Source organism: Condylura cristata, unplaced genomic scaffold (assembly GCF_000260355.1).
Source record: "Condylura cristata isolate star-nosed mole 26May11 unplaced genomic scaffold, ConCri1.0 scaffold00025, whole genome shotgun sequence".
Classification (NCBI taxonomy): Eukaryota; Metazoa; Chordata; class Mammalia; order Eulipotyphla; family Talpidae; genus Condylura; species Condylura cristata.
Genome location: NW_004567126.1, coordinates 20,381,332 through 20,403,722, shown reverse-complemented (window position 1 = coordinate 20,403,722; position 22,391 = coordinate 20,381,332). Strand labels below are relative to the sequence as shown.

Genomic DNA, 22,391 nt, shown 5'->3' with positions numbered 1-22,391 from the left:
TTTGTGCATTTGGGGGTGCTGATGGGTCTGCCTAAAATGGGCAGCCCTGTGGTCCAGGGCTGGCTTACCTGGGGGAGGGGGAGTATCTCAGGCAGGTACATGCACAGGGCCAAGGTAAGCTGAGGACTCGGCCTACCTGACTTGTTCTTGTACTCAATGTCGAAGCCTGTGATGATGCTGTTCCCATCGAACCTCTGGGTCCAGCGCAGATTCATGCTCCGGGCTTTGACCTCTCGAATCTCCAGCTCTGGGGGGTCAGGAGGCTCTAGGTATGGCACCGGGAGGGGACAGAAGTGAGGCTGGCAGCAGAGAGCTCAGCACTCTGCCCACCCCCAGGAGAGACCAGGTTTCTGTGGTACCCTTGGGCGTTGGCATCACCTGTGGTCTACTTGTAAGCCCTGGGACCTGGGTGTCTGTGACAGGTGGGGTCGGGAGGCCTAATGGGGCTTTGTGGTAGAGAAGCCCAGCTGGTCTCCTGCTGTGTCCCGCTGCACATGGGCCTGGCTGAGGCCTGACCCTTCCTTAGGTATTGTGTAGAGTGGATGATGGGCTGCTTCTCCCCATGCAGAACTCCCTACTTTTCCCAACTCAACAACATCTTTCTCTTCCCATCCCTTTTCCCAGGGTCTGGGCCCTTGAACCCCACTGCCCCCTAACTCTGGATGCAGTGCTGTGCTTGTTCTATGGAACCGCAGCCACCACAGCCAGTGCTGTCCGAAGTGCACAGGAAGGGCCTTATGCTAAAACTGGGCAGGAGGGAGGCCATGTCCTCCTGTGCCCACCATAGTGCGGGTGTGGGCCAAGGCCCTGCTCTTGTAAGGGAGAGCATTAGTGGGGGTCTGACCCCCCCCAAGGGGCTGGGAATGTGGGGCAGGAGGGTACCTTGCACGGTGAGTTGGATCAAGCCCCGGTCCTCCCCATAGGAGTTGATGGCATGGCAGCTGAAGAACACGGAGTCCCCACGGTCAGCTGGCTTGAGCTGGGAGAGGCCAGCGGGGCCAGAGGACAGGGAGAGAGGGAGGAAATGGGGGGATTTTTAGAGCCGATCTGCTGCAGAGGACCTGCTCTGGGGGACCAGCAAGGTGAACTTGTTCCGGATTGGGGACCCACAAGGGTATTTGTCAAGGGCCCCTCTTCTCAGGTTGAAGTGGGAAGCTCATGCAGAAAGCTTCAAAGGAACAGGAGGGGCTGAGAGGGGACCTGAGAGAGAGGAGGGGTGGAAGGGGGGTCCAGGAGGGGGAAAGAGGCATAGGTGGGTCCCAGGAGGGTGTGAGGGGCTGGGGCCGTAAAAGGAGGGAGGGGCTGAGGGGTCCTAGAAGGACAATGGAACCCAGGGGGTTCTGAGAAACAGGGAGGGGCTGAGAGATCCACACTTTCAATGGCTTGGGGGTGGGGGGTGGTCAGGAAGGAGATACAGTGAGCTTCTAAGGCAGAGTTCCTGGGTGGGGAAAGGCAATAGGTAGCCAAGGGGAGATGCTTTCTGGGGCTTGGGGAGGGGGCCCCAGACTCCCCATTCACCTCTATGGGATACAGAGGGAGTCGCTGCTGGTCCCACCCTCTCAGCATCAGTGTCCCGAGACAGGGACGTGGGCACTCACCTTCAGCGTGGAGACGACCTCGTCGCCATTGTCCTTGGTGGCGATGGTGTACCTCATGACGCGGTCGGGGTCGATGACCGTGTCCCCCTTCTCCCAGCGGATGATGATGGGACGCTCGCCCCGCGCTGTGCAGTTCAGCTCCTTGGCGTGGCCCTTGATGGCAATGGTGGTGTTGGGGTGGGAGGTGATCATAGCTGGTACTAGAAGGGGGAGGCACAGGAGGCCAGTGAGGTGAGGCTGGAGGGGGCGTGGCCGAGGCTGAGGCCCCGCCCACCCAGGGTCTCCCAAAGCTGGGTGGGTGGGGGCGGCAGAAATCCACTACTCGCCCTTTCCGCCCCCCTCCCCCCTCGGCCACCTCTCTTCACCAGGGGCTCTGCTATTCTGTGACCCCCTCTGGTGACGTGCGGCCCCTTTTCAGGCATGTTTGAAAATGCAGAACACAGAATTACAGAGGAAGCCAGACACAGCAAAGTGTGGCTACGACGTATGGCAAGCCCTCAAGAGCCAGACTGTGATAGAATCACTTATCCGCATAGGTCTTTATGCCTGTGAGGAATTAAGATCTAGTAGTGGTTTACATTAGCACGACTGTGTAACAGTGATGAGTGAGTGTGAGTGCTTTTCCGGGTGCGGGGACGGTGAAAGGGCCAGGTGAGGGCGGCAGTCGCCCGCCAGCCACTGGGCAGGAGGCGCTTCTGTTCAAGATGCACGGAAATAACTAAATTTTACTTGGAAGGGAGTGGGAAAAGTTGTGAATTTCCTCCCTGCTCCCCGCACCCAAATGCATGGAATCTGTGAATCAAATCACTGACCGTCTGGGGGTGCTGCCTCTGAGCCCCGGGTTCCGACCCTGCTCTAAAGCCCTGGGGCTACTGCTTTGTGTCCAGGACTCAGGCTCTACACAGCGGTGGGCAACCCCCGCCCCCAGACCCCCATTCTTCCAAGCAAAGTGCAGCAGAAAGGCCTGGACAGTATCCGCATAATTAAGGCCCTTCGAGTACCATTCACAGGTCCCTCAGACCAGTCCCTCCACTGACCCGGGACAATGGGAAGTCATCAAGGCCCTGGCTGGCTGGTAGGAGCCGCTCCTTCTGCCCTGACAAGGAGACCCCCAACCCTGACCCTCATCTAGGCCTGAGCTGGGGCTATCCTAGGCGGCGAGTTGGGGCCTAGGGAAAGGGGGGGCTAGGTTACCAGCGAGATCTTGTCCCCTGGCTCCTCTTTCCAATTCAACAAACATACACAGAACATCAGTGTAGTGACGGGGAGCCTTGATAGACTTGGGGGACACCATGACATGAGCCAGGGTCCGGGCCTTCTGGAGACGTGAGTGGGGGAGGGGAGGTAGGTAACTGTAGGAGCAACACACCAGGGGCCCATCTGGTGTGTGTTTCACAGAAGTATTAGTAGAAATGAGTTTTGCCTGAGCAGTGTCTAGGATGGCACCAGCCTGCTACTCAACATGGATTTACTGAACCAGCCTGCTAGTCAACACGGATTTACTGAGCACTAACTAGGTGCCAGGCCTTGTGCTGGGTTCTGGAGGGAACAGGTGAACGGACAAGCCCAGGGAATTTCACTGCAGTGGTGAGAACAGCCAGTTAAACCAGCACCCCCCAGTAAAAAAGGGTAAATGATGCCTAGAGAGATGTACCACATCTGACAGGCGGCCAGAAGGGCGGACAGGGAAAGGGCGCCCCACAGGGGAGGCGGCTGCAGCACCATGCAGAGCGGGCTGAAGGGAGGTGATCTGATGACGCACCTGTGGGCTGTCCTTGCCTTTCCGCATCACCTTCCTGGGAAGCCTGAGTCCCCAGAAGCCCTTGTCCTGGGACGGGTGCCTGGTAGCCACCCCAAGGCACACAGATGGCGAGAGCTGTGGTTGGCCTGAGGAATCACCCCACCCCCATATCATTGGCAGACAGGGGCCCTCCTCACACTAAGCCTGCAGAGCAGAGACCCAGCTCACCCACTCTCGTCACAGGGTCTGCTTGGACCACCATGCAGGAGGGTGTCACCGATTCCTTTAACTCCCCCACCCCTCCTGGGGCACCAGGTCCCTGCTCCACTCTCCGTGTCTTTGAGATGTCTCTCCCTACCGCGTTTAAAGACCAATTCAGACAACATTCTTCCTAGCAAGCTCTCCAGGACTTCGCAGAACAAGTAAGACTTCGGCTAAATAAAGGCAGCCATTGGGCCACAAAGGTGTAGTCTGAGACACCTGGAACAGCTGTGGGCGTGAAGGAGATCCCGAAGAGACACTCGACCTTCTTGTCAGGCGGATGAGACTCCTTCGGCTACCTTGGGCCCCTGCGTCAGCCCCTCAGCACAACCCCCAGCCTCAGCTCATCAAATAATGAAGCAGATAAATTTTATAATGCACGGAATTACACCAGGATATACAATAAAACACGGAAGACAAATAACGAGGTGCAAGTTATAATGAAGAAAAAGCCTGCAGTCAGAGACACCCGAGTATGAATTATTGACTAAGGTTTTACACTCTCAAGGATGTGCCGAGGAATATTTTTCCATCAAAGATTTGCATAATTCACTCGTATAAACCTGGGTGGAATATAGAGTAAGATTTCACATCAACAAGGCAGGCCTTGCATAGCAGATGCCTCCATCTTTCCTGGAGGATTTAAATGTGGGGGTGGGTGGAGGGAGAGGCACGTGGGCTATCTCTGCTCTTCCACAGTGGATGGTCAGAAACTGGGGCTGGGACTCCCTGGGCAGGCCAGGGAAGAGGAGCCACAGACACATGCATGTGAAAAAGAAGTAGCAACAGGATCAGACCTTAGCGTGGGCCAGAGTCTGGGGTGAGGAAATGAAGTCTTATTTTGGGACTTTAAGACTTTGCACTAGAACGAGAAACTTGCAGCACATGCCTGTTCTGCTGTGCAGGCTCGCACGCCCAGGCCGGAGTGTGATAAAGCCCTCCTCTGGCTAGATGCACTCTGGCACAGGAGCCAGAGCTGGGCCAGTGGAGCAGACTCCGCTTACCTGTGAGGCTGTGCACCTTTGAGCAGTGCACAGCCTGCGCATCTGTACATGCCAATCCAACCACAGGGAGCACGTCTTCCCAATCAGGTGTGTTCCGAGAGACAGTGGCTACTAGAGATGGCAGGCACTCAAGAGATCCAAGTCCTGCAGCTCCGAGTAACAGCCACATCTGGGGCCTGTACCTTCCTGCTAGCTGACTGCTTGTTATGACACTAGTACCCCAGGCACAACTCCATGCGCGACTCACAGCCCCACAGCTGAGGGAGGGTGCAGGGAGCCCATCTTTGAGGAGCAGCTTTTGTGCACTGATTCCACCAGCCCCTCTCCCCCAAGCCTCAAGGGTTGAACCAGGCAGGTGTGGGTCCTGCTTCTGTCTCCACCACTATGTGGCCTTCAGTAGTATAGCTGGCTTCTCCGAGTCTCAGGCTCATCCCCGGCGATAGGAAGACACGGCTCTTCACCGTGAGCATTGTCACGGGGCAACATGGGTGCACGTGTGTGAGGCGCCTGCAGCAGGAACTGCTCAAGAAACCTGGGTGCTATCCCTGACCCAACACTCTCACACCCTCTCCTGTGCCAAGGAAAGCACCAGGTAAGGACCCGCACGCCTCTTGAGGTTTCCTGCCAGGCACCCCACAGAGTCACGGGGGCGAGGGTGGCAGGGCCCAGGTCACCTTCCACATAGCGCTAGCTTAATGTGGCTTTGGCTCCTGGGCATGTGGTCCGTTGAAGGGGCCATGTGCTGCGAGTGTGACTGTGCCCTGACTTCACAACACAGGAAAGAAAAAGAATGTGGGCCCTCTCTGGTGGCGCAGCGGGTTAAAGCACAGCACTAAGAAGCTTAAGTCACTTCCACATGAGTTCGATCCCCGCCTGCCCCGGAGGAAATCCACATGGCAGACCTCTCCTGACCCGCCTGCTGCTCCCCTCAGCAGTGTACTTCATGGATCTGCCTGTTCTGCTCCCCACTCTGTCTCTGGTGAAGCCTCTCACCCTCCGCATCTCTGGCCTGTACCCCAGTTCTGTAGGAATAAATAAATCTTTTTTTTTAAATAAATAAATCTTTTAAAAAAAAAGAATGTAAAATGTCTCAATGATGTGTATACTGATTATAGGTTAATGGCCTAGATACAATGATATAAGATTATGAATCTCACCTGTTTCTTAGCTATAGCTTCATATAAAAGAAATAATGTCAAGGAACCTCTCCTGCTTCCTTTTATTTTCTCATATGTGTGACAAAGAACTGATCCCAGATTCTGTATGTGGCTTGAGTTTTGTGTCACCCAAATAGCACAGCTGTAGATCATCTTTTCCTTTTATACACCAAAGACCTGGGGCCACTGGGAGGGTGGGGGAGGGGGAGGGAGGCTATCTGCCCAGTCATGCTGCTACACAAGTGTCCACCTGTCCACCTTCAAACTGGACAGGTGGGAGTGGGCGACACAAGGCCCAAGGTCAGGTGACTGACAAGAGACCTCAAACCAGGCCAGGCGAAGAGGGATGAAAATGGGGAACGGTAGCTCTTCAAAAAGTGTGAAGGGCAGACCTCCGGCTTGGCTTAAGAAGGAATTTTCTGGTAGTTTTTGCTGTCGGGGAAAGGGTTGCATGAGGCGGTGAATTCCCCACATTAGAGGCAGATGACTGGGGAATTGTTGAGATGACTCCAGAAGAGTCCAGTGAGGCCTGAAGCTGAGGGTTTTGAGCCCTGGGGATAGAGAGGTGTTGTCTGGGTCTCTGGAAAGAGGGAAAGATGGTCTGGAGACGCCAAGGTGACTGATCAGTGCAAGCTTTTCTTGGCCTAGAGAGGCCTCTGGCCCCCTGCCCTGACTAAAGGCAGAGACCCTGCCTCCTCCCCTCTCTGCTAGCCCTCCTCCACGCCCAGAATGGAGAAGTCTGCCTCCCTGCTCCTTCCCCAGACGCCCTCCTCCCAGAGCCAGCCTGCGCTCCTGGCCCACAGGGTGGGGGCTCAGCCCTCCTGGCTGCTGTGCAGATGGGTGTAATGAGGCAGCCCCTTGATAGAGGGGAAGCGGGGCAGCAGGTGCTCCTGACCGCCATCGGCTCTCCTCCTCCCTCTCCTCCCGCAGGCTTCTTGCTCTGGACCACGAGGTCTCTGTGCTCCACTGAATCGCGGTGATAAACATGACTGAGCCCTCGCTGCACAGGGCCTGGCGGTGCCCCGGAGGGCTCTCCGGGTGGAGGGCTGACCCCAACGGAGATATTCATGAGCAGTCACGTGCAGGAGCATACACACAGGTGTGCACACGTGCACACACACCCGGCGTGTCAGAGACAGTCGCAAACACAGCCCCCTAACTGCCGACGCTCTGCCATCTTTTTATAAACTCACACACAGTGTCACCACGTATAACCTGATGCGCTTGTCAGTTGACCGACGTGTCTAATCCCCTCCTCCAGCTCCACACTACACAGATGCACCTGCTTTGTCCATACACACACTTGGGCTTCCCGCTCAGCGTGGACCATGGGCCAGCAGTGTCCTAGTCCCTGACATGAGTGAGCTCACAGGGTGGGCACTGTGAGCCCGGCTCCAGCGTCTGGGTCCAGTGTTTTTCTTGACCAGGTGCCCATGGTGAAGCGGGCAAGGAGCTGGTGCTTTGTCCTCTCGGCTCATTGCCCAGCCATTTCTCCCAACAGCCACCTTGAGAAGTTAGCCTTCAGAAGTTAGTCTTACTAGCCCCACTTTTCAGATGAGGAAATGGAGGCTTGCCAAGGCAGCTCCCCCCTCGTTAAGCCTGTGCGGGGTGGCCGCCCCCTGCACATCACACAGTATTCCCCTGTGGGGCTCCGGCTGCCACCGGAATGTGCTGGCTCTCGGCTGTGGGAAGCCTCAGCAAGCCCCTCCTTTGGCAGTATGGACTGCAGTTGCTTTAGGGGTGCAGGTGGGAGAGTCGGGGAGAGGCTGAGTCCTGCATGGCAGCTGCTGAGAGCAGCCACAAAGGCAACACGATGGGACACAGGAGGCTTTAATGAGATACATCTTCTCTGCTTTCCTGCAGTGCAATTCAATTAACAGCCAGGAAACCCAATTTCTTTCAACAAATATGGGGCGCAGAGGGTGGGGACACTGTCTAGGGACTTGGGAGCAGGGAGAGCGAGAGACCTTGTGGGTGAGCTACCCTATAAGGCCCCCGCAGCAAGGGCGTGTCTGCTCCCTGGGAGGCGCTGTCAGGGTGGGCGAGCCCTGCCGGCCCCCTCCAATGCTTCTGAGCCCTGCGCCTGCTACGGTGCCTGGCACTGCTCATGCCCAATCTATTAGAGGCCAAAGGGGCTTTCTGGTGGCTTCTGGGCCCTTCCTTGACACCTCTGGTGGGCACTGGGCATCCTTGGCCCAGTGCATGTACAACTCCAGCGTCCTCATCTGCTTGGGTCCAGGCGTGAGACTCCAGCGGAGACCCATCTCCGCTCTGGACTTAGCACATAGGTGGGAACAGAAGGAAGATTCCCAAGTGCTAGGGGCCTCGCCTGCTCACCCATTTCCTGGGTCAGTCTGGCCCAGTCCACAGGTAGACTCAAGGGCAGGAAAGAACCTCACTGGGCTTCTGGTGCTCAGGCCACTTGCCCTGCAGCAGTGCAGAAATCCAGATTTCCTTCTCGGGTTCCCATAGCACCTTGTTGACAGGCCTGGGGAACAGAAAAGCACCAGGATAGACTGGGGAGGGATCACCCCGGGCCCTCCTGGGGCAGCAAGTCGAGGGAGAGGAAATCAATTTCAGAAACGAGACAGTTGTCAGAATCCGATGTAACCGGTTCCCGTCTGCGAAATTACTCGCAGGCCAGCTCCGTCACCTCTGAGGTCCGACCCAGACCAGCTGCTATTTACATTTTAATTTGATGTGAGAGGCTGATAGATTTTCAAAACACCAAGAGACAACTCTGTCTGCCCTCACCCCCGCCCCGGCCGCCTCCCCCACTCCAGCACCTGCAGGCTTCCTGACCAACACACAGGCTTGGAGAGGGCGTCCCAGAGCGCTCAGACCGGCCGTGGGGTGGATAAGCTCTGTACCCCTTTAACTTCTCCCTGGCTCCTCTGGCTCCCCTTCTCTGGGTGCCATCTCCTAAGCTGGGTGGGCCAGCGCCTTGCAGTTTCCATAGCACCAGAGCAAGGGACTTGATTCTTGTTAAGGAGACTACTGGGGGGCTTTTAGCCTCCATGTCACCAATAGGCAAATGGCAGCTCAGTGGCGTGCCTAAGATCACACCGCTGGTGAGCAGCGGGAGGGAGACCTGCCCTGATCATTCACCGGCTCAGTCCAACCCTCCGCCGGGGTGACTTCGCACCCCCTTAGGGAGATGGGTGGAAATGGTGTAGTGGGGTGGGTCTAGGGGGCGGGCTCCAGGAGGAGGCTGACCACTGGAGCAGAACAGGGCTGGGGGGACCAGGAGGCCAGGGAAGGGCAGGCTGGGGCTGGGGGCAGCAGCTGCGGGGGTGCGTGAGGCTTTCTGTGTCTCCATCTTCCTCCCTCCTCCTGCCTGGTGACGGGAGCTCAGCTGACAAGTCCCCGAGTCACCAGGGAGGGAAGATGCGCTTATGAATACCCAAAGGAGAAGAGCAGTGTGTGTGGGAAGGGGACTGTGCAAGAAACAGGACGGGAATGCCGCCGGCTGTGGGGCGAGGCCTCGCACGGGAAAGCAGAGCAGAAAGGCGGCTGCCCGAGGGAGCCCAGGGAGCCCAGGGCGCGGCTCTGCCCTGCTCTGGGGTTACTAAGCAGGAATCACAGCTGCGTCACCAGGGGCGCTCTGTGCCAGGCGTGCTCTGCGTGCCGTGGGAAGCATGAACTCATTTGCTCCCACAACAGTCCTATTTTTATGCCCACTTGACGGATGGGGAAACTGAGGCTTAGGGAAGTGAACAGACAGCTAGGAAGTGGCACAGCCAGGACTTAACCCAGGGCACCTGCAGGCTAACCCGTCATGGGACACTGCTCGGAGAAAGGCAGGAGACAGAAGAGCAAGTATGTGGGTGTAGAGAGCCCCCTTCTCTGAAGAGCAGTAGCTACTGGGGACAAGATTAGGCTGGGGAGCAGGACACTAGGGCTGAGGTTACTCTTCTCTTCTACGGGGAGGCCTGGGATGGGCACGGGGGGAGGAGGTCCTCTGACCCGGGTACACAGAAGAATTACCCGAGAAGCTTGAAAAAAAAAAAAAATGCACTGCCTGCCCCCAGCTCCAGAGGTTCCGCTTTGATTGGCCCAGGCAGAGGCCCGTGCCACTCTCTAAGGGCCCCCACTGCCCTCGGTGGCTCACGGGGGCTGGGGTGGGGCTGGAGGGGCCTCTCCTTCCTCCTTCTATCCAGGTGTCCCTGGCCCCACCCTGCTCAGGCAGGACACTTCAAAGTCAAGAGGACTGGGGGAAAGGCCGCAAGGCGTGGGGTTCGTTCTTTCTGGAAGTCCCCATGACAGTCCTGGGAGTCTTTCTCCTAAAGAGGATTCTCCGGGTGGGCTTTGGTTGTCCTCCTGGAGGCTTTTCCAGGGACAGCAGTGCCCTGGAGGCTTCTTGGGAGCCCTGAAAACCTACCTAGTCAGGGAACAAGAGGCTCTTAGCGCCTTTGGTTTCTGAAAGGCTGGCTTGTACCCATTTGAGGTGAGTGGGCCCCTCCTTTCCCCAGCCCAGCCCACTCCCCTTCTTCCCCCACAAGGCCTGTCTCTGCTCCTTACAACATCCTGACAAGAGACAACTGCAGCCCTGTTTGGTGGTGTGAGATAAGCCGCCACAAAGGGGCATTGTTGGCACGTGGGGGTGGTGGGTGGAAGCTCTTTGCTCTGGTCCAGGCAGCAGCGCCAGGCTTCCCCTGGGAAAAGCAACTGGGGGGAGGATGCCTTCTGGTTTTTCCTTCTTAAAGAGCCAGGGCCTGGCGTTGTTAATTTGATTGCACCCACTTCGGCTTCTTGTCTCCCCTGATTAGCCAAGCTCCACCTGAAGCCTGAGATTAATTCAAATTGCATGGAAGCAATCAGCCTCTGCTCCAGTTCCGAGAGCTAGTGGGAGGTGGCTGGGTGGCCAGGGTCCAGGGGACCCAAGCTGTCCACTGCCTGAATGGGGCTGGCCCGAAGAGCGCATGTGGAAGGGTGTGGGGCAGGTCGTGGAGAATGTCGGGACCTTTGGGGCAAGGACTGCAGACTTGCTTCTCTGCTCAGTGGTCCCACTGGAGACCCTCAAGCTCACGGGCCTTGATTTCTCTGTCTATACAGTGGGGTCAGCCAGTTCTTCTCTTGGCTTGTCAAGTATACGAGGGCAGATGGGGACATGGTTCTCCCCATGCTTCTGGACTTCCACTTTTCCCAGAAAATTGGGATGAGAATAGTGATAATAAAAGCAGCTAGCATCAATAAATACTTACTATGTGCCATGCACCCTGGCTAAGGCTTTAGGTGAACTATCTCATTAACCTCCTCCCACCGCCCTACAAAGGGTAGTGTTTTGGTTCTCATTTTAGAGATGACAGAACACACAATCCTGAAATGACCATGCATGTCAGAATCCTTTGTGAGACAGGAGACAGTGCCATCTTTCTTGAACGAGTTGGAAGGCACTTTGCAGTCATTGCTGTAATGACCACAGAGCAAGGGCCAGCCAGCTTTTGCAGTCCAGGGCCAGACAGTGGAGACTTTTAGGCCTTGCGAACCAGAGGTATCTGTTGTAACAAATCAGCTGTGCTGAGTGAGAAGGCAGTGTGGACACAGGGCATGAAGAATGGGCATGACTGGCTTCCAGGAACATGTAGGTCTGGCCAGATTTGACCCCAGGCCCAGTTGACTGAGGCCTGTCTTAGAGAGCAGTGCACAGACGTGAGGCTTGTCACTCTTGAGCCAGGGGAAGTTTTGGTTAGGAGATTGGTGGCATTGAGATGAGGCAGGTGGAGGATATTGGAAAGGATAGCGTTTCAGCTTCCAGCGTTCTGGAAAGCAAAGGAGTCAGCAGTAATTACTGGGCACAGGGATTTTTATGGGTTGAACCGTGTTGTCCTCTCTACCCCCAAAGAAATGTCAGTTCCAACTCTGTTACCTGTGGACGTGACCTTATTTGGAACTAAGGTCTTACAGCCATCACTAAGGTAAATGAAGCTGAGGTCTTACTGGAGGAGGATGGGCCCTTAATGGCATCATGGGAGTTAGCATAAGAGGAGAGGACACAGAACAAAGGTGGCATGAAGACAGACGCTGCCACGTGGCGATAGAAGCAGAGAGAGCAGCAATGTGGCTACAGTCTGAGGGCTGCAGGCAGCCACCAGAGCAGCAGGAAGCGTGTGCCCTGGAGCCTGGAGGGAGCACAGCCCTGCAGAGGCCTTGTTTTGGGTGTCTGGCAGAGCTATGAGGCCAGGCTTTCTGCTCTTTGCAGCCACCTGATGAGGGCACTTTGTTACAGGAGCCCCAGAACACGAATGCCGAGTTGCAGCATGTGCTGGAGATCTCTGCAAGGGGGGACAGACCTCAGCCTCTGCTCTGCGGAGCCGAGGGGTTTCCTAAGGTGGGAGGTGTGGACCTTGGCTCTCTGCTCTGTGCAGTGCTCTAGCTCGGACTCCCAGCCGCGGGGATGGTAGCAGGCAGGCGGGTGTAGCAGCAACAAGGGCCTCACATACCCTGGCCTAGGGCTGGGCACTCAGCGAGTCCTTGTAGCTCCCGACTCACGAATGCAGAGTCAGGCCGGGCAGGGGAAAGTGATCTCTAATTTCTCCATGCCTTGAGTCCCTGTGGACCATGATGGAAAGATCCAGGTGGAAGCGTGGTGTTTCTGAGCTGGGGGCTCTGAGGATGGGGCAGAGGTGGGCTGGGGCCCTGAGTTTCTGGGGGAGTCCCTGGTCAGTTCATCCATCTCCTCCCTTCTGGTCAGCACACAGGCTACCGGCTACCTGCCAGTGACATGGTGAATGGCCAGTCACCTTGGCGGGGGGTGAGGGTGGCCTGGGGAGCTGTTGGGTCATGTGCTGTAGCACTTTGTTCTAGGTAGAATCAGATGCCAATGTCTGGCTGCCCCAGGGCTCCGCGTCACCCCCACCTCAACATGGCCAAAGCAAATGTGCAGTCTCTGCTCTCGGGCTGCTCTTTCCTACGGGGTGGAGTCATCATACTTCTCGTCTACCGGCCTCTGGCCTTGGACTCTGCGGCTCTTTCCGTCCGAGCATCAAGAGGTCCTGCTGCACCCGGGGGTACTTCACCTCTTCTCTTTCCATCCCCACTCAAGGCCCTAGTATCATCTCTAGACTCTGGTGCCAGGATTTCCGGTCGCCCTCACCCTGACTGGTACCCTCATCAGATGTTCTCGTCACTGCCTGCATGCCGCCTCCGCACCCAGTGTCATTGCGCATTCTCTAAGTCTCAACCCAGGTCCTGTTCTTCTGGCAATTTCTGTCCATGCTGGGATTTTTCTTATCTCACCCAAGATCACGTGTGCAATTCCAGACTGGTTAGCACATGGTCTTGCCTGGTTTCTTGAAGGTTGGCTCTTACTTTCTAGTTCTCTCCTGAGTTCCTTGAGGGCAGAGCTGGTACTGTAATCGGAGCACATGTTTACTGCTTCGGAATGGGAGCTGCTCACAGCAGCTCCCCCGAGACCCTGCATCTCCGGCAGCAGCCCCTTAGGATGTTAGGTTTGGGCTGTGATATAACTTGCTCCACTGATACCCAGGTCTCTGGGGGTCACTCAGCTCTCTTGCACTTCTCTGGTTCAGACAGGTCTATCTTTCCAGCAAACCCCTGCAATTCCAGGTGGATCCTAGAACTGGCTGCACATACCCTGTGGGTCTCCATGGCATGGCAGAACAGAACCCATTAGTGGAGCTCTGTCAGTGCCTTGGGGGCACAGAAAATGGGGGAGAAAGGTTGTGACTTCTTAGAATGGAAGGGCGATGGAGCCCCACGGAGAGGCAGAGACTGACTCTAGGGTGTAGTGGGAGGGGAGTAGGGTGGGGCGTGGGGGCATGGGGGCATGGGAAGCCTTGGGACAAGAAACCAGGATCCTAGCTCTCTGGGTCAGGGCGTTCCTTGTCCTGATTTTGGCCTCTTTGGGCCTGTAGGGAAGACAGAGCTTGAGGGGCACAGAAGCCATTCTCTAGAGTGGGAGACTGCTGCCCCTGTCCCTGGTCTTCCGCCAGACATGGAGGAGTTTGTCTTCCTAAGGTTTGCACGTGACCTCTGATTCCATGGTTAACCCCAGGCAGGTGACCTGGTCTACCCAGGCCAGGGGCTTCCTTCCACAGGGCAGCTCCCTTCACTCTCACAGTCCCCCTCAACTCTCTTCCCAAGACTGCAGCTGGGTGTGAGCCCGAGGAGGGCTCTTGGCTTTAATTGGTCTGACATTTTGCTAAATAAACAAATCAAAACTCAGGCCAAACAAAGAGCCCTTCTGGGTTTAATTGGCTGTGGGTTTTGCCTCGTCTAATCACTGGAGCCTTCACAAGTGGAGGAGAGTCTGGGGGAGGTAACAGAACCCGCTTAATCAGGTAACCTGCCACACAAGGGGGGCCCCAAGTCCCAGAGGCGCCGCCATGCAGTGGGGGCATCTGTGCCCAGCCAGCCGCTTCCTCCACAACCAGGCAGTCTGGCTTTGCACTTGCCTCTTGGGGCAGAATTCTCTTTGAAGAGGCCTTCATTTCGCCCATGTGTCAGTGGAGGAGGAATTGCCTCCTCCTCCTCTTGGTCATTACCTCCCTCGCTCTTTTTTATTTTCAAAAGAGAGATAAAAGGCAGATCTGTGGACGTGGCATTCTCTCCTGTTAATTATATTTATTTTCAGCTGAGTTCTTGGAGGCAATCTGGTGCCCTGCGAGCACACGCCGCCAGGATCAGAGATGGTTTGAGTGGACCAGGCTCTCCTAGTGACCAGGCTCGAAATCGGCCTCTCACTGCGCAGTTGAGGAAAGCAGAAGGAAGAGACACTTCTGGCCACAGGGCTTGTGGCTCACAGATGGGAGGCAGCATCCAGGCGTAGTGGAGTCTTACTCATCACTAGAGCATCACTGTGCTCTTCCTACCTGGCCCTGAGTCCACAAAGATTCAGTCTCAGCTGGGACTGTCACTCACTGACCCGGATGCAGTGCCTTCTCTGTGTCAGAGAAGGAACTCCTGCCTGTTAACGTCACAGGCAAGGTATGGACGGGCTTTGTAAACTGTCGCTCGCTGTACGCGCAGTCAAGGTACAGCTGGGTCACACACTCAGTCATCCACAGGCCCAGTGCGTGTCAACAGTGGGGGTCAGGGAGGAGTCGGGTGGGGGGGGGCAGTGGGTGCTGGTGGTTGCCAGTAGGGGTGTGCAAAGACTTGGAAAACTACTTTTCCACTCTGACATGCCCAGATCCCTGGGCTCCAGAAAGGTTGGTTTGGGGCTTGATATCAAGTGTCAAGGCTATGCAGAAGAAAACACTTAGCTTCCAAAGCCTGCACACACCCCCATTTCATCCTTCCTGTCCCTCGTCCCTTCCCTCTCCCCAGATCTGCTAAGTCCCCACCCCAGCAGATGGCACTCCCAGGCTCCTGGAATGTCATGCCCTTTGTCCCTTCACTCTTGGCCTTCAAGTCCTAGAGATGACAGCCTCGGTAGAGCTTCTTCAGGACACGTCTTTATTTACCCCGAGAGTTAAAATGAACGACTCAAAATGAACGACTCCGGGCTGGATTTCTTTTGCAGCACCTGTTTGTAGCTTTTTAAGACACGTATCATTTTGTGTCTAATAGTTGTGTCTGTCTCCTCTTCAAGATTCTAAATTTCCTGAGAACAGCAACTCATCACTAGATTTAAGAGAGGTTTTCAGAGAACAGTCTTACTCATCACCAGATTTTCAGCACCTAACGAATGATTGCTAATGATTACTGAATGTTATTTTGTGCTGAGTCCTGTGTTAACCAAGTTCTAGGTTGTGAACTCTGCTGTAAGTGTGCCTCATTTACATCTTGCCAATGAATAAACAGCATTATAATTCCACAATGAATAAACAGCATTAAAATGCCACATGTACAGAGGAGGAAACAGGCTCACGGAGATGGTGGTCCCACAGCCCCTCAGTCTGGGATCTGAACAGGTGGCAGTGGTGGGATTTGAACCCAGGTTTGTCTGCTACTGAAGTCTTGAGGGAGGGTGACCTGGAGCAGAGGACCTGTGCGAGAGCAGCAGGGGGCAGAACGGATGTCCCCAAAGGAGGCCAGGAGCATCCCTGTTCCCCTAAAAATCCTCTCACCCCCTTAAAATTATCACATTGTTGGACCCTCCCTAGTGGCGCAGCGGGTTAAAACACAGCACTGAGAAGCTAAAGCCACTTCAGCACGAGTTCAATCCCCGCCCCAGAGGTGACCCACATGGTGCGGCAGGACCCCTCCTGACCTGCCCGCTGCTCCCCTCAGCAGTGTACTTCGTCAGTCTGCCTGTTCTGCTCCCCACTCAGCCTCTGGTGAATCCTCTCACTGCCCCTGCACCTCTGGCCTGTACCCCAGTTCTGTATGCATAAATAAATCTTTTTAAAAAATTACCATATTGTCACAGGAGTGTCTGTCAGCAGCTCTATCTAGGCTGCTACGGGGGCAGCCAGGCCCTGTCACGCAGACAGAAGCCCTGGACAGGTCCATCCTCCACACAGACAGTCCTCGAGCTTAAAATGCCTCTTCCCGGTATTCAGCGGGCAATGGGGTCTCTAGCGAGCTGGGCAGTCACTGGGGGAGACTGGAATGGAGGGGGGCTGCGACAGAGGGGATGTGAGGCGAAGGCCGCCCAAGGGAGCACAGGGGTCTGAGGGCCTGGAGACCTAGGTGTGCCAAGTCTGCGCGAGAGCTCGAACCTGCCTCTGCGGATGAGGGTCATGTGAGGGAGGCGGCAGAGACCCAGCAAGTGCTGAGAGACAGGCAGGGCAGCGTGTGACAGAAGCAGCTGAGGGAGGGTGGTGAGTGAGAAAATACGACCCCGAGGTGTCTGTGAGACAGAGCAGCTGTAAGCAAGAAATGCGTGTGCGCCTCACTGGGGAAGGAAGCAGAGGGGAGTGACAAGGCAGCTGAAATTAGGACAGGGAGAAGGAGGGAGGCGAAAAGGTCCAGATTCTGCCCACAAGTTAAGGGAGCAGGGAAACTCCAGCATCCCCCGGGGAGCGGGGCCGGGTTAACCCATGTGAGTGTGTGATTTTGTGTTCCACAGGTTCACAAGGCTGCTCTGGATGTATAAAGTAGCTTCCTCGGAACACCTCAGAGAGTTCCATGGCTGGGTTGTGTGGTTAAACAGAAAAGAAAGCAGACCCAGAGAGGGGAAGAGCTTGCCCAGCAGCCCCGGACAGCAGGAATGGCCCCGTTGGACGCGACCCGGGGCTCCTCATACACTTTCCACCTCCTGGCCGCTGTCGCCCCTCACCCGTGTCCCCCTCATCGCCCCAGAAAGACCACGTGCCACAAAGCCACAGCCAGTCTTGCTCGGTAGAATCGCACAACTTAGAGAAAAAAGAGCAAAGACCAAAACACAACAAAATAAAATAAAAACGTCTAAGGTTCGGGCTCATCCCTCCTGCTTCCAGTGGGGAAAGGATCAAACACCAAGGATGGTTCCGCGAGGTGCCTGCTCCTCCTCTCGCCTCACGCAGGCAGAATTAGCAAAGTCCTCCCTGGCCGAGGGATGTAGATTGATTGCCTGGTTTTATTAAGGACAAAGTGCTTTTTGATAGTGTGAGGGAAGCGGCTCCCCAGGGCGGGGATTCCTGCGCTCAGAGCTCCCATCGATCGCCAGGGTTTCCCTGTCTTGTGCTGAGCTGAACACGGCTTTGGCAAGCGATAAAGAAGCTATGATTCTTAAAGGAGGGAACTCTGGGGAGATGCAGGGCAGACCACACACAGCAGCATCTCCGCGGCCTCTCCGACACGCGCCCCGGAGGGAGGCGGAAAGAATAACTAGCTGGGTAGGCTGCCGTCCACCTGGGTACCAGTAACCACCCTGGGTACTTTAGGGCTTTCACCTGACTTGCTTCTGACAGGCGGCATGAGGCACGGTCAGGGTTCTCACTTTGCCCAGCAGTAAGAGGAGGCACAGAGAGGCCAAATAAACTCATCAAGGTCGCAGCAATGACGGCGTGATGCCCAGAGTCTCTGCTGGCCTGGTCAGACGTGGAAACTCAAGTTCTTATGGTCAGGCCCAGGGCCTGCGGTCCACTTCCTGACTTGGCGACACATGGACACTGTCCTTCTGCTGTGATTCCTGGGATCTATAGACCCCCCAAGTGCATTCAGGGCAGGCTCACCAGTAAGAATATTTCTGTATGTGACTTAGCAGAATTCAGAGACATCGCTACTGCCCGAGGCCATGGATGCCAGCCCTAAGTCTGGGATCCAGAAGCCGTAGATACAGCCCCAAGTTATAGTGAACTCTTTTCCAAAAGCGTTTTCCCTGTCTGTGATTGATTCTTGTATTGGACACAGCAGTTTTGTAGGGGCCAAGGGGTGGGAGAAGGAAGGGACTTCGAGCACTGAGGAAACGGGAGCCCAGAGAGGTGAAGTGATTTGCCCCGAATCACAAAGCTCACATGTGGCTCTGGACCCAGAACCCAGGTTTTCTGTCCATACAGCTTTCTCCTACATTCTGTCTAGTGTTTTGTTTTTTAAGCCACAGAGAAGTTATGCACAAACAAGTTTATATAAGTAACGGACGTTGACTGTTGGGTAAGACTACGCAGATGTAACTGCCAACCTACAGATCAAAGGCGATGGGGTGCCACGCGCTACTTGGGAACCGCCAATCACGAGCTCATTGCTACTGGGGGGCACCAGCTGGGGTCGTTCAGGGTGAGGCTGTGTAGGTGAGTGCGCCCCTCACCCTAGAAAGCTTCCTGCCTGCCTGCACAGTCAGAACAATGAAAACCAAGTGGGGAGGCAGGCTGAGGGCAGAGAGGCGGCTGACCTGTGATGGGGTGTGCAGGGCCGCGTGGGGGCGGGACTTACTCTTGACAGTGAGGAACATGGACTTGCTGATGTCGGTGCCCACGCCGTTGCTGGCCTGGCAGAGGTAGTAGCCGATGTCCTCTTCCAGGACGTGGCGGATCAGCAGCGAGCTGTTAGGCAGGATCTGGATGCGGCCGGTGAGGGGCACTGGGTGGTATTGCTGAGGGTTCCCGCTCCCTGGAAGGAGGTGCTGGTTAGAAGGTGGGTGTCTAAGTTTGGGAGTGAGCTGGGGTACACTGGAGTGCCCCAGGAATGGCCCAGGTACCGCTCTGTTGCTGACGTAGGGCCATTTTGTAGCATCCCCTAGATGCTGGGCTCAGACAGCTTCTGCTGGGGGACAGGAAAGACCCTCGCAGAGGTATGACTGTCCTTGCTTTGAGGTGAGTAGGTGAACAGCTCCATGCCCACTTTGGCAAATTCCTCAGAGAGGAAGAGTTGTCCTCAGACTGCTTGTCAACAGGCAATGGGAAATCTGAGCCCAGGGAAGGGGCCAGCTATCCTCCAAGAGGTCAGCAGTGGACACAGGCTTGGGTAAGAGGTGGGCATGGATTGGTCAGATATCAAACGCCTTCCTTCAAGGAAGAAGGTTAAGAAGGGCCAAGACCCCGACTCGGCTGCCAGGTGAGGAGTAGGGGCCTCAGAGGGGGAAGGGGAGCGGTGGGGGAAAGCAGATATAACTGAGTCCTGGGCTGGAGGGCGAGAAGGGAGTCCTTGGGTGGGACAAGAAGAAAAGAGCTGTCCCTGGTCCATCTCACAGCTGAGGGCCACCTCCAGGCCAGGCGTGCCCGGGGCCCACTTAAAGCCCAGAAGCCAAGAGCTCCCACCCGGGGCTGCGAATGGTGTGTGGGGACCAGGCCGCACCCCACCAGCACCCACCGCCGTTGCCACTCGGCCAGGAGCTCACCCTTGGCGTGCTTCCACATGACCTTGGGTGGGGGGTAGCCGTCCACCGAGCAGTTGAGCACACCAGCTTTGCCATAGATGCCATCCTGGTTGTTGGGCTGCACCACGAATCGAGGAGGCACTGCAGAAAGAGGGCAGGGGCCATCTCACTCTCCACAGCCTGCTGGGAGGTGGCACCTGGCATATCAGGATGATTCTGAAGTCCGGAGCAGGAGCTCCGAGGCCCAAGAGGCTGAGAGCTTCTGCCCAGGACTGGGGTGGGACGTCCCCGGGCCCCTCCCCGCGGCCGCTGCCTCTGCTCACCGCGCACAATGAGCTGGCGCTCCCGGCTCACGGTGGCCGCCGCGTTGCTGGCGATGCACGTGTAGTTGCCGTTGTGCTTGAGGGAGACGCTGGAGATCTGCAGGGAGCTCATGAATTCCTTGCTCTCGATGGTCACGCCCGAGCCTGAGATGATCACCTGTCCGTCCTTCCTCCAGGTGATGCGGATGGGCATGTCCCCCGAGGACACCACGCAGGGGATGTAGAGCAGCTGGCCGATGGAGGCAGGTGGGAACTCGAAGGGCTGGATTAGAGGGGGCACTGGGGAGGCAAGGGAAGGGTGCGGTCAGGCCCCCCGCTTGCCCCAGCCTGGCGGGCACTGCCCCTGCCTCCCCTTCAGATGACTCGGGACCCTGGGTGGGCTGTGAAGAGCTACCCCTGGGTAGTGGGGCGTCCTGTGCCTGCAGAATCTCTTGGGGTCTCCTGGCCCCCCAGGCCTCGCCCCACGGTTGCTGTGAAAGGCCCTGGCTGGCTCATGTTAAGGCTGATCTTCAGAATGCCCTTGAACTGGAGCCTCTAATGGTGCTGGGGCTTCTTGCCTCCATCGGCCTGCGGACACGCTACTCTGCTTCCTCCCTGACTTCGCTGCTCTCTGCTGTGTCCCTGTGCCCAGTCTTAGCCCAGAGCTGTAGCTCACAATGGTCGGGCCTGGGATGGATGGAGTTGTCGTGCCCAGACAGAGGCGAGGCTGGCACTGAGACTGTCCTCTTCCTCCATGGCTGCTCATCTGAACCAGATGCCATCCCCTGGAGCCTCCTGGAGGCCCCTTCACCCACCCCCTCTTTCCATGTCATGTGTTAGGACAGGTGAGTGGAAGCTCCTCACGTTGCTTCAGAAGCTTTATCCACCCACCTTGCTGAAACCTCCCACCAATCATGTGACTCGAACTTAACTGCCCCCATTTTATAGATGTGGAAACTGAGGCTCGGACTAGAGAAGTAATGCATGTGAGGGTCAAAGAGCGACAGGGTGGGCGGGGACGGAGACCTGCTCTCCAAGTCCAGACTCTTCCACATGCTGCCTGGTTGTGTCTCCAGGAAAGCCCCAGACCAGACAGGCTTTTGTCTCCTAAATGAGCCTTCCTTGGACGGAAGAGTGGAGAGGCAGCCATGCTGTTCCCCTCCACACAGGCCCCCTGCCCACAGAGGTCCGGCTCCCCCACTCTGCCCACAGCTCAGGCTCTGGAGTGGGGGTGATGTCTGGAGCCGCAGTGAGAGGGATCCTCCTTTCTCAGCTCTGGCTATAGCATCAGCCATTATCTTTATGATAACTCAATTAGGCCACAGTGACTTCCCCAGCAAGTGGGGGGAGAGGAGAGAAGGAGACAGACAATTAGCTTAACAAGGATGAGCACCCAGTAGATGAGATCTCCTTTCTGCAGGCAAATAATTAAATTACAAGGCTGTCCACAGTCCTCGGCCTTCGCCCGGCACCAGCCCCACCCCTCCTTGGAGGCCTGCTCCTCTCCATCCTAGGCCCACCCAGAGGGCCCACGGCAGGCGAGGAACCCTGAGGAGAAAGGGATGCGTGGCATCCTACGTGTGCCCAGGGCCCTCCCTGCACCCCAAGGGTACTCATGCCCACTACTGAGATCTCTCAGTGTTTTTGGGCTCTGCTTATCGTCCCCCAGGACACCATCTTTCTTGGATGCCTAGATCAGGCCTCCTTGGACTTTTTGATGATGCTTGCAGAGATCCAGCTACATCACCCAGGTTGCTTGCTTAGGCCTAGTAGAGCCAATTCTCCTAGGCCCAGGTGAGAGCGTGGCAGGCCACGTGGGAGACACTGTCTCACGCTGGCAAACCCTGCCCCAAGGCTGGCCACATGCTGCCCGTGGTGCTGAAAGTCAGGGGCTGACGTCACCGCCCCTTTCCCTGGGAGTCTGGGCCAGTGGGTCTGGAGATCATTTCCTGGGTGACTCAGAGGCTTACCTGTGAAGTGGGCAAGCAAGTGGGGGGATGTTAAGCGGGAAGCTTCCTCCAGGAAAACGGGGTGGGGAGGGGGCTCTACACTGTTTCTCAAGAAATTGTATTTATGCAATGTTTTTGGGCTAGGACTGTCCCCACTCTCCTCCCCGGGCCTTCCTAGGGGTCAGGACCTTGCTGTCCTAGCACCGGGCCCGTGTCTGATTCAAGAGCCCTGTGGACCCTTGAACATGACCAAAGGACAGACGGTTCCAGCAGTGACAGGCTGTAGAGGAGCAGAGGAGGCTGTGAGCACAGCAAGAAGCTGGGAGGTTCTGCCTGAGGAGGAGAGGGCCCTGGGGATGATGGTCATTTTTGCTATGGCCCAGAGCAAGTGGAGAACCGGAGGGTGAAATCTGGCAGGAAAGATTTAGTTCACCAAGGGCGAACGACGGTCTCTCGGTAAGAGGGGATTTTAGTTAATGGAATAAGTTACTAAGGCAGGCTAATTCATTAATTAACTAATTCATCTAATATTTATGAAATGCCTGCTCTGTGAAGGCATTATTATGTTCTGGGTAGGCTGGGAAAAATAGAAACAAGCTTAAAATACAGAAGTTCTCATCTACTAGGAAAAGTAAGCTATTCCCCTCAGCCGTATCTTGAACAAACACCACGTGAATATCCAGACCCTGAACTCGGGGACAGCGAGGCGTCAGTCATCTGGGTGACAGCAGCTT

At 56.2% G+C, this 22,391-nt stretch overlaps 1 protein-coding gene across 1 annotated transcript in view; it reads right to left on the bottom strand.

Moving 5' to 3' along the window:
- DSCAML1 (Down syndrome cell adhesion molecule like 1) overlaps positions 1 to 22,391 on the bottom strand; it is a 299,027-nt gene that overhangs the window by 45,783 nt on the left and 230,853 nt on the right. The window contains exons 9-14 of the mRNA XM_004689218.2: positions 19,730 to 20,008; positions 19,428 to 19,547; positions 18,524 to 18,700; positions 1,599 to 1,798; positions 883 to 979; positions 137 to 265 (exon numbers count right to left, since the gene is read on the bottom strand). Of these exons, the coding sequence (XP_004689275.1) occupies positions 137 to 265; positions 883 to 979; positions 1,599 to 1,798; positions 18,524 to 18,700; positions 19,428 to 19,547; positions 19,730 to 20,008 (1,002 nt within the window). The remainder of the gene's footprint in view (positions 1 to 136; positions 266 to 882; positions 980 to 1,598; positions 1,799 to 18,523; positions 18,701 to 19,427; positions 19,548 to 19,729; positions 20,009 to 22,391) is intronic.